The sequence below is a fragment of the Musca autumnalis genome, unplaced genomic scaffold, assembly GCF_047663935.1.
Source record: "Musca autumnalis isolate F117 unplaced genomic scaffold, ASM4766393v1 scaffold_3, whole genome shotgun sequence".
Taxonomy (NCBI): Eukaryota; Metazoa; Arthropoda; class Insecta; order Diptera; family Muscidae; genus Musca; species Musca autumnalis.
This window is the reverse complement of record NW_027411866.1, coordinates 253,596,274-253,611,231: the sequence shown is the minus strand read 5'-3', so window position 1 is coordinate 253,611,231 and position 14,958 is coordinate 253,596,274. Positions and strand designations below refer to the sequence as shown.

At 35.0% G+C, this 14,958-nt stretch overlaps 2 protein-coding genes across 2 annotated transcripts; one reads left to right on the top strand and one right to left on the bottom strand.

The window, feature by feature from the left end:
* The first annotated feature begins 3,509 nt into the window (after positions 1–3,509).
* On the top strand, positions 3,510–9,989 carry jub (LIM domain-containing protein jub). The gene is made up of 7 exons (XM_073977947.1): positions 3,510–4,740; positions 7,375–7,723; positions 7,784–7,927; positions 8,545–8,714; positions 8,796–8,858; positions 8,934–9,099; positions 9,157–9,989. Exons 1-7 carry the CDS (start codon positions 3,778–3,780, stop codon positions 9,399–9,401), a joined length of 2,100 nt encoding a protein of 699 aa, XP_073834048.1. The 5' UTR covers positions 3,510–3,777; the 3' UTR covers positions 9,402–9,989.
* A 957-nt stretch (positions 9,990–10,946) lies between these two features.
* LOC141399360 (nuclear pore complex protein Nup93-1-like) lies at positions 10,947–14,648 on the bottom strand. Its single transcript, XM_073977945.1, has 10 exons — positions 14,317–14,648; positions 14,062–14,242; positions 13,450–13,629; positions 12,908–13,389; positions 12,675–12,816; positions 12,247–12,607; positions 11,938–12,184; positions 11,751–11,874; positions 11,192–11,623; positions 10,947–11,130 (listed from the first exon to the last, which is right to left on the bottom strand). The coding sequence occupies exons 1-10, from the start codon at positions 14,475–14,477 to the stop codon at positions 11,011–11,013; spliced, it is 2,430 nt and encodes an 809-aa protein (XP_073834046.1). The 5' UTR covers positions 14,478–14,648; the 3' UTR covers positions 10,947–11,010.
* Positions 14,649–14,958: the final 310 nt, after the last annotated feature.

The window sequence follows — 14,958 nt, the reverse complement described above, 5'->3', positions numbered from 1 at the left end:
CTTTTTTTTTTTTTTGAGAATGCCAGAAAACAGCTGATAAATTTATGTTTACATACAAGAATGTCGTATCAAATAGAGCGCTCCCTAAGGGGTAGTTTACACTATATGTAAATGTCATATGACACGAAATAAAAACATTCCATATCTACCCACGCAAGCAATATGGAGACGTAATTTTATTAAATTTTTGCTGGTGTGGACGCACAAAGAAAATGGCGTAAGAAAAGTCCCCAATATTGCACATATTAGCGCCTATATAATGATGGAAAATTTCATGTCATATGACATTTACATATAGTGTAAACTACCCCTAAATGAAAAATTTACATATGAGGTGCCAAATCATTTTGATAGATGAAAAATTTCATAGTGGTCACACTATGTGTACAACATTCGCAGGTAGAAAATTTGACATCTCATACGACATTGATAGATGGTGTAGACAACCCTTTAGAGAATATATAACGATGGAAAATTTCATGTCATATGACATTTAGGTATAGTCTAAACTAACCCTTAGGAATATGTAGTAGACATTTAATATGATAAGAAAATAAAGCAATGAACATGAATTCGAATATTTTTTTCGATTCTGACAAACTCAAAGGCTTTGTTCAGAACTAAAAAGTTTTTACAATTGTTACCACTTTTACACATTTTATACCAAAAACCGTTCCTGTACAAAAAGTTGTAAAATATTCACTTCTCTTCTCTCTTTAAAAACTTTTTACTCGACAAATTTGAGCGTGTAAAAAGTAGTAACATGGTTCTGTAGTGAGATTCTCTAGGACATTTTTTGGTTACCGACAAAAATCGGTCAATCGATCGGAAATTATAAGCATTTTAATGTTACCGATTTTTGTCAGTAACTCGAAAAAATAAGTTACAGAATTGCACTACTGTTTGGCTGGTAGGTCGACTTTGACATTTGTTCCAAATTTTTTTGACGTTATTTTTCCACTTTTTCGTTCCCGTACTTTTTGAATGTGTATCTCATTTCTCACAGTTCGGTCTTTTACTATTTATACCATTAAAGGGTACGGGAACACACATAAAGAGGGATAAAATTGGTTTCTTGAACGATTTTAGGCCTCTTTTGTAAATATTTTGGTCAACAGATGTGGTCTGTTCCAGAATTCCAAGAATCTACTAATTTTTACTATTTTTTCCGATAACATAAAGGAAACAAGTAAAAAAAGTATCAGTCGGCTTTGCCGACAGAGATATACCCTCAGCCTGTGTATACTGAAACATTTTTTTCTCAAAAAATACGTATGTATTTAGGGAGTTTTAAAAATTTTGTGCGTTTGAACCGACAAAAATGTTGATTAGGATTAAAGATCAAAAGTTTTGCGGAGGAGATACTAAAAGGAATGTATCGACATTGACCGTCATGGAAGTGGTTCTCCAGCCACAACATATGGTGCCATAGGGAGTTTTTAAATCCTTCGGGATGTTTGATCAAGAAGTATGGATTTGCCCATGAAAAAACGTTTACCATCGTAATTGAGGCAGCGAATGCAAGTTGCTTCAACAAAAATCAAAGTGATTCGATAGCAGGTCTTAAAGTGAACTTATCCGAAATTTTGTGTGGGAGGTACCGGATGGATTGGACAAATATAGGCATTATTTGAACCTGATCTATATCTAGTAGATATATTAGGATGTGTAAAGTAAGGACCAATCCGGCCACTCCCTTCAAGAGTTACCGTATGAACAAATTTTCCGAACATTTCCAAACTTTTGTGGGGGAGGTACCGGAAGGAGTGGACCGATATATCCCATCTTCGAACTTAAACTAAGTTTGGACAAAATATTACGAAACCAAATTTTGGATCGAATCGATTGATCCGTTCGAGAGTTATCGTGCGCTCCAGCCAGCCAGACAGACAGACGGACGGACATTGCTCAATCGACTCCAAATTGTCTGAAACACATTTCGTCCAAACATACTTGGGGTCTAAAACCATTATTTCGATGAGGCACATTTTGCCCGTATGAAAGTGTATATACCCTCGTTAGCATAAATGCTAAGGGTATAAAAATGTTATCGTAGTTAAAAATAGTAGCTTCTTGCAGGTTCTGGAACAGAGCAATGGTGTCATACCATGGTTTGGGAAATCGAATATCAGTCATGAAAAGTTGACCAAAATCGATTTCCATTTTCCGACTTTTCATGATATAAAGTCGTTTAATCAAAATTCGACTTAAGCTGGGTACACATTGTCAGTTTTGAATGACAGCTTTGTTGTTGCCACACAATATTTTGTGGTTGCTGGACGATCGGACAGTTATCGATAATTGCAAAAAATCGTCATTCAAAACTGACAATGTGTACTGTACTTATCCCTAGTACAGAATCCATTTATCTGTAGATTGGGGCCAGACAACGAAGCCGACCCGGTTTTTCGGCTCGCTCGCTATTCATATGGTAACCAATCGGCGGCGGCGCGCCTTCTGGTTTACCGACTAGCGGCTAATTTTGGCATATTTTGTAGTACAAAATTTGAGGTAAAGAAAAGGGGTTTTTGAGAGATCATGGAGTGGAAATACTCTTGATTTTATTCACAATAATGCATTTTGACAACCCAGCAAAAAGTTTGCATCCGCGGATGCAGTTGAATCACTACAAGTGTACAGTACATTTGCCGTTGAAGTACATCTTTTCCTATGAATTTTACAAGAGAGCGCGCAGCAAGGATGCACTCCATTTTGCTTCCACAGCTAGGATGCACTCCGTTTTCGATCCAAATCACAACTTTTTTGTAGTGTTTTGTATTGAATTTAAAGGCACTCTTCGGATTGTGTTTTTAATCAATCCAAAGTCCCGGGCCACACTAGAGCAATTTCATTGAAATTTTGGCATGAAACTATGCGTCTATAGATCGAGTTCCATAGAAGACTAAAATCATGAAATTGCTGTAGTGGGGAATTCAACCTAAGAACACCTAATTTCATGAAATTTTTTAATGAAATTCACTCTAGTGTGGACCGGGACAAAGATGCAGTAAAAATGCAAGCTATTGCGAAATATCCCAGAATAAATAAAATGCATTTATTATTTGTGTAAAACAAGAATTCAAAGAACTTTATTAAACACAAATTAAAAAAAGGTTCCATTAAATTCAATCACATTTGAGTTTACTTTCTCCGTTCTCCAATTAATCCAAGCGCATCTGATTTTGCTTCATCACTCCATTAACAATTTCCGTCTCGTGAATTACAGCAAAAATGTTCGCAACTTCAGTTTTTATTTCTTTATTTTATAATGTATACACTCTTGTTTGTCTTTTGAAGAAATGTGTAGGGATCAACCAACTGTTTTTTTTCTGTAGGGATCTCTACAGCAACTGCTTTAAAATGTGTGTTACGGAGTGCATTTTTCATAACTCTGTTGGACTACATCCAATGATGTTGTAAAATCGTAACTCCAATTGCACAACTTCCAAAATTTTTTGCTGGGAACTAGAATGATAATCGAGCTGACGGCGGCGATTTTTAGCCGATCTGAGTCTCTGTAGAGAAACGGCGGCGCGTCGCCGACCGAAATGCGACTCGCTTACACCTCTGATTGGGGCCGATTGACGAAATAATAAGAAAATCTACTTCGATAAAGATAAAGGATTATAAAAATTCAAGTGAAAACATTTTATACGCCAAACAAAGGGGCGTTGTCAATGTTGTGGAAATCAAATTCAGTGTAAAATACATGTGATCCTTCGTAAAGAAGTGAATGCAAGACAAAAAGTTGGTGTTTTCTTTAATAATTACAACATAATGGCTTCTCAAATCTCTACTAATGAATCGCCTGATTATGAATTTTTGATGCAACGTTTGAATATTAGTGGTGGCAGTATTCAAAGATCCCAAAGGCAATTGCAGCAGCAACAACAACAACCCCACGAGGATTATCGAATGTATGAACGCACAAATATTACGTCTGGGGCTGCTTCAAAATATGCCACACCTAAACAAATTGAACAGTTGCACTTGCAACACCAATATTCTCCCAGATTTATTGGTAGCGGTGGTGGTGAGGCTCCTCCAACAAATGGCAGCAATTCACCGGTATATGAAAATTTGGATTTTTATCACAATTCTGCCGGTGCAAATAAACATTTCGATAGTATCAATAAAAGAGCTCAACCTCAAAGTCCGGCTTCCATTGGCCAAACCCAGGCAACACAACGCGGTCATTATATGGTCATGCAACCACCACCCGCAGGCATGGGTACAATGCGTTATGCTCATACACCAGTACCCGATCCAGATTCAAATCCGATTTATGAAAATATGCGGGTAATACCAAATTCGGGGCAAAGGGCTCAACCACAAAGCCAACCAGCCACTGCCTCCATTTATCAACAGCATAATATTGATGCGGTCTTATCTTCACCACAACATCATGCTAATCTTACTGCAGTTGCTGCTGGTCGTTTACAGCAACAATCTTTGGAATTAGCTGACAATCAAAGCAGTAATCTTGGTGTTAATACGTTGGATTTATTGGCATCACCAATGCATCGCCGTAGTACTTCGAATTCATCGCTTAAAACTGCTGCCCAATCGGCGACAATGTCTGCCGGTGAACCGAATTCACCAACACAACAACGTTATCGTAATCTCTCTTTACCCAGTACAGCTGCAATATCACCTTCGAAATCATATGCCAGCTCTACTTCCAATTTGAGTGGCCCCAATGATTATAAATTACATCAACATACGCCTCTAAAGACAACGGTAAGTGGAAATATTTTTATACTTGTTTATATACATAGTTATATTGAGTAAGATGTTGGGTGTTATCATGAATGAAATTTTCCCTGTGAGTTTTGTTTTTCCGCCGTTGCAACTTAAGGGAGAAAGTGAAAAAATTCACGGGGAATTGCCGTTCATGATAACCCCCATTATCTTTAAGGCATGCAAATCCATCTGACTGCGTTCATAATAAATAGGAGGGGCAAGTCCAGTTTAAAGCCCCATCTCGAATCTCGTTGATGACTCTCTAGGCAACATGAACCTACGGAATCTACTTTTCCGTGGATGGACGGCCTTCGGCCGCGAAATATGGGAAATTGGAAGGTCTGTCTGCAGATTTACCCAAGGCCAATTTGCAGCTAGTTTGGTATCTACTGTTTTAAGAAAATTCTCTAAAAAATAATAGACGAAGATCTGTTTAGCTTTGAAAACGTGATAAACAACATGATTAGAATTGAGGTATAGATGGTGCTACGACATATGTTGTAATACGAAGGATCCGTTTGCAATATCGCACCCTTTTTAAATATATTTTTCAAGACGTAAAAACAAATTCCAAGACGTAGATTTTTTAAACAATTTTTTCCAAGACGTAGATTTTTAAACAATTTTTTCCAAGACGTGGATTTTTAAACAATTTTTTCCAAGACGTGGATTTTTTAAAGAATTTTTTGTAAGACTTGTATTTTTTAAGAATTTTTTCCACGGCGTGGATTTTTTAAAGAATTTTTTTCCACGATTGGATTTTTAAACAAATTTTTCCAAGACGTGGATTTTTTAAAGAATTTTTTGTAAGACTTGTATTTTTTTAAGAATTTTTTCCAAGGCGTGGATTTTTTAAAGAATTTTTTGTAAGACTTGTATTTTTTTAAGAATTTTTTCCAAGGCGTGGATTTTTTAAAGAATTTTTTCCAAGACGTGGATTTTTTAAACAATTTTTTCCAAGACGTGGATTTTTTAAAGAATTTTTTGTAAGACTTGTATTTTTTGTAAGACTTGTATTTTTTAAGAATTTTTTCCAAGACGTGGATTTTTTAAAGAATTTTTTGTAAGACTTGTATTTTTTTAAGAATTTTTTCCAAGACGTGAATTTATTTAAGAATTTTTTACCAAGACGTGCATTTTTTAGAGAATTTCCAAGACGTGTATTTCTTTAAGAATTTGTTTGCAGGACGTGAATTTTTTGAAGAATTTTTCCAAGACGTGAATTTATTTAAGAATTTTTTTCCAAGACGTGAATTATTTAGAGAATTTTTTCGAAGATGCGGATTTTTTAAAGAATTTTTTTTCCAAGACTAGGATTTTTTAAGGATTTTTTTCGAACAGGTGGATTTTTTAAGAATTTTTGGATCAAGTTGAGTTTAAGCATTAAGCTCAAATCCTAGTTAGGTCTCGTAACCCTGATCACTAATATATATATATATATATATATATATATATATATATATATATATATATATATATATATATATATATATATATATATATATGTATAAAACTTATTGCGGAAGTCCAAACTTCCCGAGATATGGGCCGGGGATTTAAGACTTTCTCCTATGGGCAGGTGCAAATCTCGGGAACTGGATTTTTTTATTTTAAAATTTTTCTCTACTTTTCCGACCTTTAAACAGGGGAATTTTTGGAACTTCAGAGGCCCATATCTCGGGAAGTATATACTTCCCCCATAAATGGATACATATTTGTGATCAGGGTGACATGGGCTACTTTGGTCCCGATACGAGCTTAATGCTTAAACTCAACTTAAGCCGAATTTTTTTCCAAGACGAGGATTTTTTAAAGAATATTTTCCAAATCGAGGATTTTTTAAAGAATTTTTTTTCAGACGAGAATTTTTTAAAGAATTTTTACCAGGACGAAGATTAAAAATTTTTTTAAGACGTGGAGTTTTTAAAGAATTTTTTTCCAAGACGAGGATTTTTTAAAGAATATTTTCTAAATCGAGGATTTTTTAAAGAATTTTTTTCAGACGAGAATTTTTTAAAGAATTTTTACCAGGACGAGGATTAAAGATTTTTTTAAGACGTGGAGTTTTTAAAGAATTTTTTTCCAAGACGTGAATTTTTTAAGAATTTTTTCCAAGACGTGGATTTTTTAAGGAATTTTTTTTTCCAAGACGTGAATTTTTTAAGAATTTTTTTGAAGACGTCAATTTTTTAAAGAATTTTTTTCCAAGGCGTGAATTTTTTAAGAATTTTTTCGAAGACGTGAATTTTTTAAGAATTTTTTCGAAGACGTGAATTTTTTAAAGGATTTTTTTCCAAGACGTGAATTTTTTAAGATTTTTTTCGAAGACGTGAATTTTTTAAATTATTTTTTCCAAGACTCCATTTAGGGTGTGTCGTTGGTCCGTACAAAATGCCTAGATACTAGCATCGTTAATGATCAGCCTGGATGTCGACAATCGAGATGAAAACTCTTGTTCTATGAAAATGCGAAATGAAAAGGAAAAGAGGAAAATGGATCCAATGAAAAATTGTATAAAGAATATGCATTTTATTTTATATATTTCAGACCCAATTGTAACCTAGGTTAATCTCCCCGAAATATGTATTCAATCTGCATTTGTGTTTTTGTCTCCTTTCTTCTCTTTTTCAGCATCACCCTGCCGGGATCAATGTTTCTGTTAATCCCAATTATATTGAAGAAATCAATAGCTCTGATTATGTTTGTATGACAGCTAATCTAAATAGTAGTCCATTATTGAAATCCCAAAAACCCATACCATCTTATAACACACTTGAAAAGTCATCAATTGGAGGAGGAGGAGGACAAAAATCAAATCTAACACAAGCCAATGTCGAAAATCGACGAATATCACCAACCGGTGCTTCATCTACTGTCGGAAGTATGGCCAACAATAGCAAATTATTTACACCCATACACAAAAGTACTAGTAATAATAGTATTCCAGCCACTTCGCCAACACCTTCTGCTAGTAGCACTGGTAAGGTGCTTGTTAATTTTGAAGATTTTAAATTATTAACAACTTTTTGTGTGTTTTTAGGAGGCCTAGCTAAAAATCTTCTACCATATAGTGTAACACCACCACGTCCGGCTGGTCCGTCAGAAGCTCAAAGGAAAATTGAAGAATTGACCCGTCAACTAGAAGAAGAAATTGAACAAAGTGAAGAGCAGGGAGAATATTTTGGTAAGAAATGGTATTCGATGGTGGAACATGTTTAGTTTAAAGGCTGTATTTTGGTTGTTAAAAGTTTATGGTGAATTTCAAAAACGGAAAAATAATTCAGTTTTACAGTACTTTGAATATTGGAATCACGTATTATCAGGTCTCGATGCTTTTTGAACACAAGTAATGAAGAACAGTTCAACGTCGAAATTTGAAAAGAAAGTCTATAGTGCGAATCTCTTCTGGCTCATTTTTTGAGTTACCGACAAATGTCGGTAAAATTAAAATGCTTATAATTTCGGTTATTAACGATATTTTTCGGTAAGTTGGTCGTAAAGTTCTACCGATAGCAACATTGTTTTCAAATTTTATTTGAACTTTTCTTTCATAATTTTGCGTTTTATAGTTACCTGTTTTTGTCGGTAACTAAAAAAATGAGTTAAAGAATCGCACTAAGGGTGTTCATATTAACTCGATATTTTTTGACATGTTGAGAGTACATCGTTGATCAGTTCGCCAAAACTTATATGAAATAACGAATTAAAATCGATCCGGGTGAAGAACTTACACGAGACAAAAACAGCTATAATCTCTACAGTGGAAATATGGTAATTATTTGTATTTCATTGTTTACACAGGTATTTGCCATACTTGCGGTGAAAAAGTAAAGGGTGCCGGTCAAGCTTGCCAGGCTATGGGTAATTTATATCATACCAATTGTTTTATATGCTGCTCTTGTGGTCGGGCTTTGCGAGGCAAAGCATTTTACAATGTACATGGTCGTGTATATTGTGAAGAAGATTATATGGTAAGTGGAGGGTGGCTGGCGACAGTCCAATAAGTATATTTAAGGGACTCAACTAATAATCCAATTTCAATAATTTTTTAGTATTCTGGTTTTCAACAAACAGCTGAAAAGTGTGCAATTTGTGGTCACTTGATAATGGAAATGGTAAGTCCTTAAATTTAAACCTCTTTTCTATTGACATATGAATTTCAAAAATACTCTTCTTCTTCAATTTCCTAGATATTACAAGCAATGGGTAAATCATATCACCCTGGCTGTTTCCGTTGCTGTATTTGCAACGAATGCCTGGATGGTGTACCATTTACAGTCGATGTGGATCACAAAATTTATTGTGTCAATGATTATCATCGAATGTTTGCCCCAAAATGTGCCAGCTGTGGCAAAGGTTTGTTTATTGACAAACGATTTTTCCCATTCCCTAATCTAATTCTTTTACTTACAGGCATTACTCCTGTCGAGGGAACCGATGAAACTGTTCGCGTTGTTTCTATGGACAAAGATTTCCATGTCGATTGTTATATTTGTGAAATGTGTGGCATGCAATTAACCGATGAACCAGACAAACGTTGCTATCCCTTAGACAATCGTCTTTTATGCCGCTCCTGTCATTTGCAATGTTTATCTTTGCAATCTTCTTCACATTCTGGTCAGGAACCAGTATGTGCATCCTATCAATATATGGGCTAGAGGAAATAGACAAATGGAGCTTTTCTATAATCTCAAACTGAGAGAAAAAAAATACTATTTGCAATATTACTTTCCATATTCGAATATTTAGACACTGTAAGAATTGATGGTAAACTATATTGATACATAACTACAACTACAACAAAAAATGAATAACTATGCTTTACAGTAGGATTTCTAGCTTAGTAAACTGCCGTCTGCAACAGTAACGAACTATGTGGCGCACAAAACTTATGCATTTATTTAACTATACAATTGATGAATGCAATCTTCTTAACCAACACTACTTTAGGATTAAAAAATACTTGAAAACAATTTCCATTGGCGGAAATCTATTTGCAATTTAGTAACAAATGTGAGGGACAAACAATTTATTTTTTAAAGACAATTTACTTTTTTATACCATCTTAGTATTAAATTTGTTATAATTAATTGATTTGCCGGATTATATAGTTTTTATTTTTATATACTTGATATATATTTTTTATATTTTTATGGCAACTTTGGCAATTAAATAATAGACATTCTTGTTGCTTGCAACATTTCCATAGTTAAGAAATAAATATACAACAATTTTACAATAAAAAACCTTAAGGTGGTTTTAATTTGATTCTGAATAAGCAAACATCACTGATCCCTACCATAAGAAAGGGTTATTAAAAGCGCCCTTTATATTATAAAGGTTTCTTTCAAGCACCATTTATATGATAAAGGGTTCTCAAAGGCGCCCTTTATATGATAAAGGGTTCTTAAAAGCGCCCTTTATATAATAAAGGGTTCTTTTAAGCACCATTTATGTGATAAAGGGTTCTCAAAAGAATCCTTTCGATGAGAAAGGTTTCTAAAAAGCACCCTTTCGATGATAAAGGGTTCTATAGAGCACCCTTCTTTGAAAAAGGGTTACAAAAAGCACCTTTTCTATAAGTGTTAGAAAAAGCAAACTTTCTATAAGAAACATTTCTAAATGCACCCTTTTATAAGAATGAGTCTTCAAGAAGTACCCTTTCTATAAAAAGGGCTCTTAAAATTACATTTCCTATAAGTCTTCTTAAACGAAGCATTTCTTTAAGAAAGGTTATTAAAAGAAAAACAGACATTACCGAAATGTAGAATGGGCACTAATATTTACGTACACCTAAATAAACAAGCGAACTAAGGTCTTTGGAGAATGCAATACAATAGCGCAGACCTCAAGGAATTATTGAGGGCTTAACTCACCTGTATGAAACTTGCTGCTTTTGACTAGTTTTACTTTCTAAACTTGAACTGATCTCTCCATTCTATGCTTCATTTGAATCTTAGTCAGCTGTTGCTTGATATTGATAAATGTTTCTGTGAATTATAGGTCTACAGGAGTAGCCTTTCTCTGTTTATTATGGTTACATGTTGAAGTGGCCGCATTTATTAACTTGAAGTTTCAGCAATATATTGTTTCAAAAGTTGCAGCTTCGACTGGCTCATCATCGTAAACTACTTCTCTTTATCAGACATGCGGACCAAAGTAACCATTACGCTAATACCTTGCCGTATTGTAAACTTCAGACATAGCATAAAAAATACAGCTTTTTATTAGAAAACAATTACTTTGATAGAAAACTCATGCTTAAAACTAATGCATTAATATTTCAGTTTGTACCAGTCTTTTGTTTGTATCGCCTGGCATACGATATGGAACTGTGGCTGCCATATTTGTCAGGGCTTTTGCCTTCTGCCGCAGATGTTGTAATTGCTATAAAAAAGAGTGAAAACTATTAAACATATTCTTTTAAAATTAAATTCGTTCTACTTACACTATCTCTACCGGTATCTAACATTACTGAATCTTTGCCTTTGATAGCTTTGTATTGTGAATACAAAATATCCATGGCAGCCAGTAGAATATCGGGATAAACTTTACAAATTTCACCACCTAATCGTTTGAAATTACTTATACACTCCTCCAAATCATTCATCGACATTGGTACCAATTTCGTATTGGCCAAAACTTCTAACGCTATTTGATATTTTCGTTCGTGATAATAATCAAAGAAAGCCACCAACTCGGTCAACAAATTAAATGTGGCTATGACTTGGGGTTCACATTCTATACGACTGCCACGTAAACGTTCACTGAAATCACCAGCCATAATGGATAGACGTTCACGCAAAGAGCCTTTCTTGGAGCTTTGATGTACAACTTGTGAGAGCATAAGCGATAGATAACGTAGAGATTGACTTTGCATCTGTTTTTGGGAGAAATGTAAAAGGGTTTTAATTTTCTATTAAGAAATTGCAATACCAATTCTCGCGTTTGACATGGAATTCGTCGTTATTTTATGTGAGAATTAGGTGCAAGGTATTGGTACTTACATTTGCAATATCGAATAACTTAATGGCATCTTCAAACATGCCTTTGCGTACCAACTCCTCAGCTACCATGCCAGCTGCAACCCGTGTATCAAATTCAACGCAATCGAATTGTTGGAAGAGACCTCTGTAATGATAAAACATATTTTATTTATATTTATTGACTGGCAATATGATTTATTTTACTTACCCTGCAGGCAAACCCGTTGGCATCATTTTACCAAAAATCAAATCATAGTCACGACACTCTATGGCCAAATCACTAACACATACCAAAAACAGATTACGACCCTCAGGATCTTTAAGATTACGTAAAAAGAAGAAATATTGTAGGGCTTCGGCGGGATCGGTAATTTCGAATTTCTTAACGTACAACATAACCAACCGGGCAATGTTTAGACGACGCATAGGTATGGGATCTTCTATGTCCACGGACACTAAACCAAGAATTTATAATTTAAATGTAATGTCACATGAATTCTATAGTTGAAGTACTTACATAGCGGTTCCTGGACATTCCTTGGCCCAGCTATTAAAAACATTTCATTAAGGGCCAGAGCAATGTGAACTGCATGTACCCGATATTTTTCGGTACGTGAAAGAAACTCAATGGCAGCCTCAAATTGACCCGTCAATGCTAAAACCTGGAAGTAAAGATGCTGCTGTTCTCCGGCATTGAAATGTTTTTCACCATATTTTTCCAAAATCATAGTTTGAAGGCCGGAGTAAGTTAAAGCATCCGAATTGTCGGTGACATCAGTGCGTAGTATTGACAATTGTATCCACAGAAAATCATCTGTGGTCTTGGCAACCTCTAAATGTTGCTCATTGGGATCACAACCGGCAATGATACAATAGACCTGCAAGTAAAAACAATTTCAATGAATGTAAATAAGAACATATGTTTATGTCCTCTTCAATACTTACAGCTTTCTTGTATGGATCTGTTGAGTTCTTTATTTTGTTACAGTAATGCAACTTTAGTTGGCCCTCAAGTTTTGAATTAATCTTCTGTTCTGGTTTATTAACTTTATCCTCCAAGACTTGTATGAAATCTTCATGACCAGCTCTGTAAAATAAAATATATGAAAATAAAACGTTGACTAAGAGACTCATTGGAATGAGTCAAGTTAGGGACCACACTCAACGATTTTACTTACCCTCCCATCTGCATACATTTCAATGCCGACTGTAAATCGCCACATCTGAGACAATAATAAACCATGGGCCACAATGGTTTGCCATCAATTGTGGCATCTTGCAGGCCAAAACAGTTACCCTGATTAAAGGTTAAACCCACAAATGATGAGACCAAATTAAAAATACTTGGTACACCACCACGTTGGGCTTCCCGTAAATTTCCACTAATAATTGTGGACATGTATAGTTTGTAACGATTTTCCAAGTACTTTTTAGCTTGATCGACAAATTGGTTAACTTGTTGGCGGCTTTGCATGGGATCGCGGTTGCGCGAAACTGGTGTTACATCCACCATATACTTCATGATTTCCCAAATTTCATTGACTTTAGGATCATCAAATGTCTGCGCAACTTTGGCAAATCTTTGTACGAGACTGGGTCGGAAAGCACCCTTAATGATAATTGCATTATAATCGTATACCTCACGGGCATAGGCCATTTCCTAAAACAAAAACACAATATTTTTGATAACTGATCTAAACAATTTGAAATGAATACTTACAATCCGATTCAAACATGACCGACTGCCAAATGTTTCATTGATAATTGTTTGTTCGGGCAGCTTTTGTATATCAATCCAATTTTGTGATGGTCCCACCAAGGCGTTCATTAATTTCATTTTCTCCTGGCGCCAATCGGATTTGATGTGTTCCCATTTGCGTTTTTGGGCATTCAAAAATGACTAGAAGTGGAAAACAACTATTAGGAATATTCTTTTTTATCTGGCAAAGAGGTTCATCATCACAGGAGCATCACCCGGTTTGCTCTTTACATTTTTTAAAGGAGGAGGAGACAGTTGTTTCCTTAATTTTAAATAAATGCCATTGTGAAATTTCTTAAGGATGTTAAATTTCATCTCTAGAATAGACGCGAAATAAGCTCTAATTTATCCTGAAGGACATCCATTTTTTCATCAGATTATTTGAGGAGTAATCCCCTTATACGTGTTGTGGCGATATCTCAGAGGGACTGGGCCAAATCAACCCTCTCTCACCTGTGGGAAACTTTTGCTTTCCCATTAAAATCAAAAAAAAAAATCTTCGATTTTTGTCTCGAATCTCGTGAATTGAAGCAAGAAATTCCATAACCTAACTACGCTAGTGTGAGTACTTACATTCTTGTGGACCTCCTCAATAACGGATAGAATTGCGTTTTCCTTTTCATTTTTAAGGAAACTTTGTATATCTGTATCGGCAATGGGATCCAATGGCTCAAATGTTTTGCGGGCATTCAATGATTCCAATTTTTGAGATATTTTGGGCAAATCTATTCCTTTCGATCCCAACAAGATGTGACTGGAAGTTAATAAGATTTTAATATAATGCTATTTTCCTATTCTCTTTACATTTTTACCAAATCAATTACTTACGCCTGTATATCTTGCGCTCCTGTTTGAGTGACACGCGAATGCAACTCCTTGGTAGCTTCCAAAACTTGCGAAATTGTTCGCTCAACACGAGGCAATTCTTCGGAGGTTTGTGTCTCATTTGTGAGACGTTGAGCTTGCTGCAATAGTGAATTAAAATCCATTTTGGCACAATCGAAATTGCTATTTATTGATTATTTTTAAACTCTGGTAGTTTTTAAATTATTTTTTGAAGAAAATATGACAAAATTAAACAAAAACAAAACAAGTAAATCAACCCGGTCACAGTTTTTTGGCGGCTGTAGGGATGTATGGATTAAAATTTGACAAAATGCAACAGGGATACACAATTCGACTACCGATATCAATAAATCGACTTTTTGGTCGAAAAGACTGAAACTCGTGGTTGACTTTTAAAAACCTCGACGCATAAAGCTGAAAACACATCCAACGTTTGAGTAAAGTTTTGTGTCATTTCTGGTAGAAGCATAAAGAAAAAATTGAAACTTGGCAGCACTTTGGCTTTATTCATCTACCAGAAATTACACAAAACTTTATTCAAACGTTGTATGTGTTTTCAACTTAAGAAGCATGGCATTCTTGCTGAAGTTATATCTGATAAAAGACTAAAGACCAAGTTCGACC

Bases quoted from the DNA above. Each gene is read 5' to 3' on its own strand.
- jub (XM_073977947.1), top strand. From the start codon at position 3,778: ATGGCTTCTCAAATCTCTACTAATGAATCGCCTGATTATGAATTTTTG. The intron at 8,715-8,795 runs GTAAGTGGAGGG...ATAATTTTTTAG, and splicing joins ATTGTGAAGAAGATTATATG to TATTCTGGTTTTCAACAAAC. The intron at 8,859-8,933 runs GTAAGTCCTTAA...TCAATTTCCTAG, and splicing joins GTCACTTGATAATGGAAATG to ATATTACAAGCAATGGGTAA.
- LOC141399360 (XM_073977945.1), bottom strand. From the start codon at position 14,477: ATGGATTTTAATTCACTATTGCAGCAAGCTCAACGTCTCACAAATGAG. The intron at 13,390-13,449 runs GTAAGTATTCAT...TTTTTGTTTTAG, and splicing joins GGTCATGTTTGAATCGGATT to GAAATGGCCTATGCCCGTGA. The intron at 11,131-11,191 runs GTAAGTAGAACG...TCTTTTTTATAG, and splicing joins TAGATACCGGTAGAGATAGT to CAATTACAACATCTGCGGCA.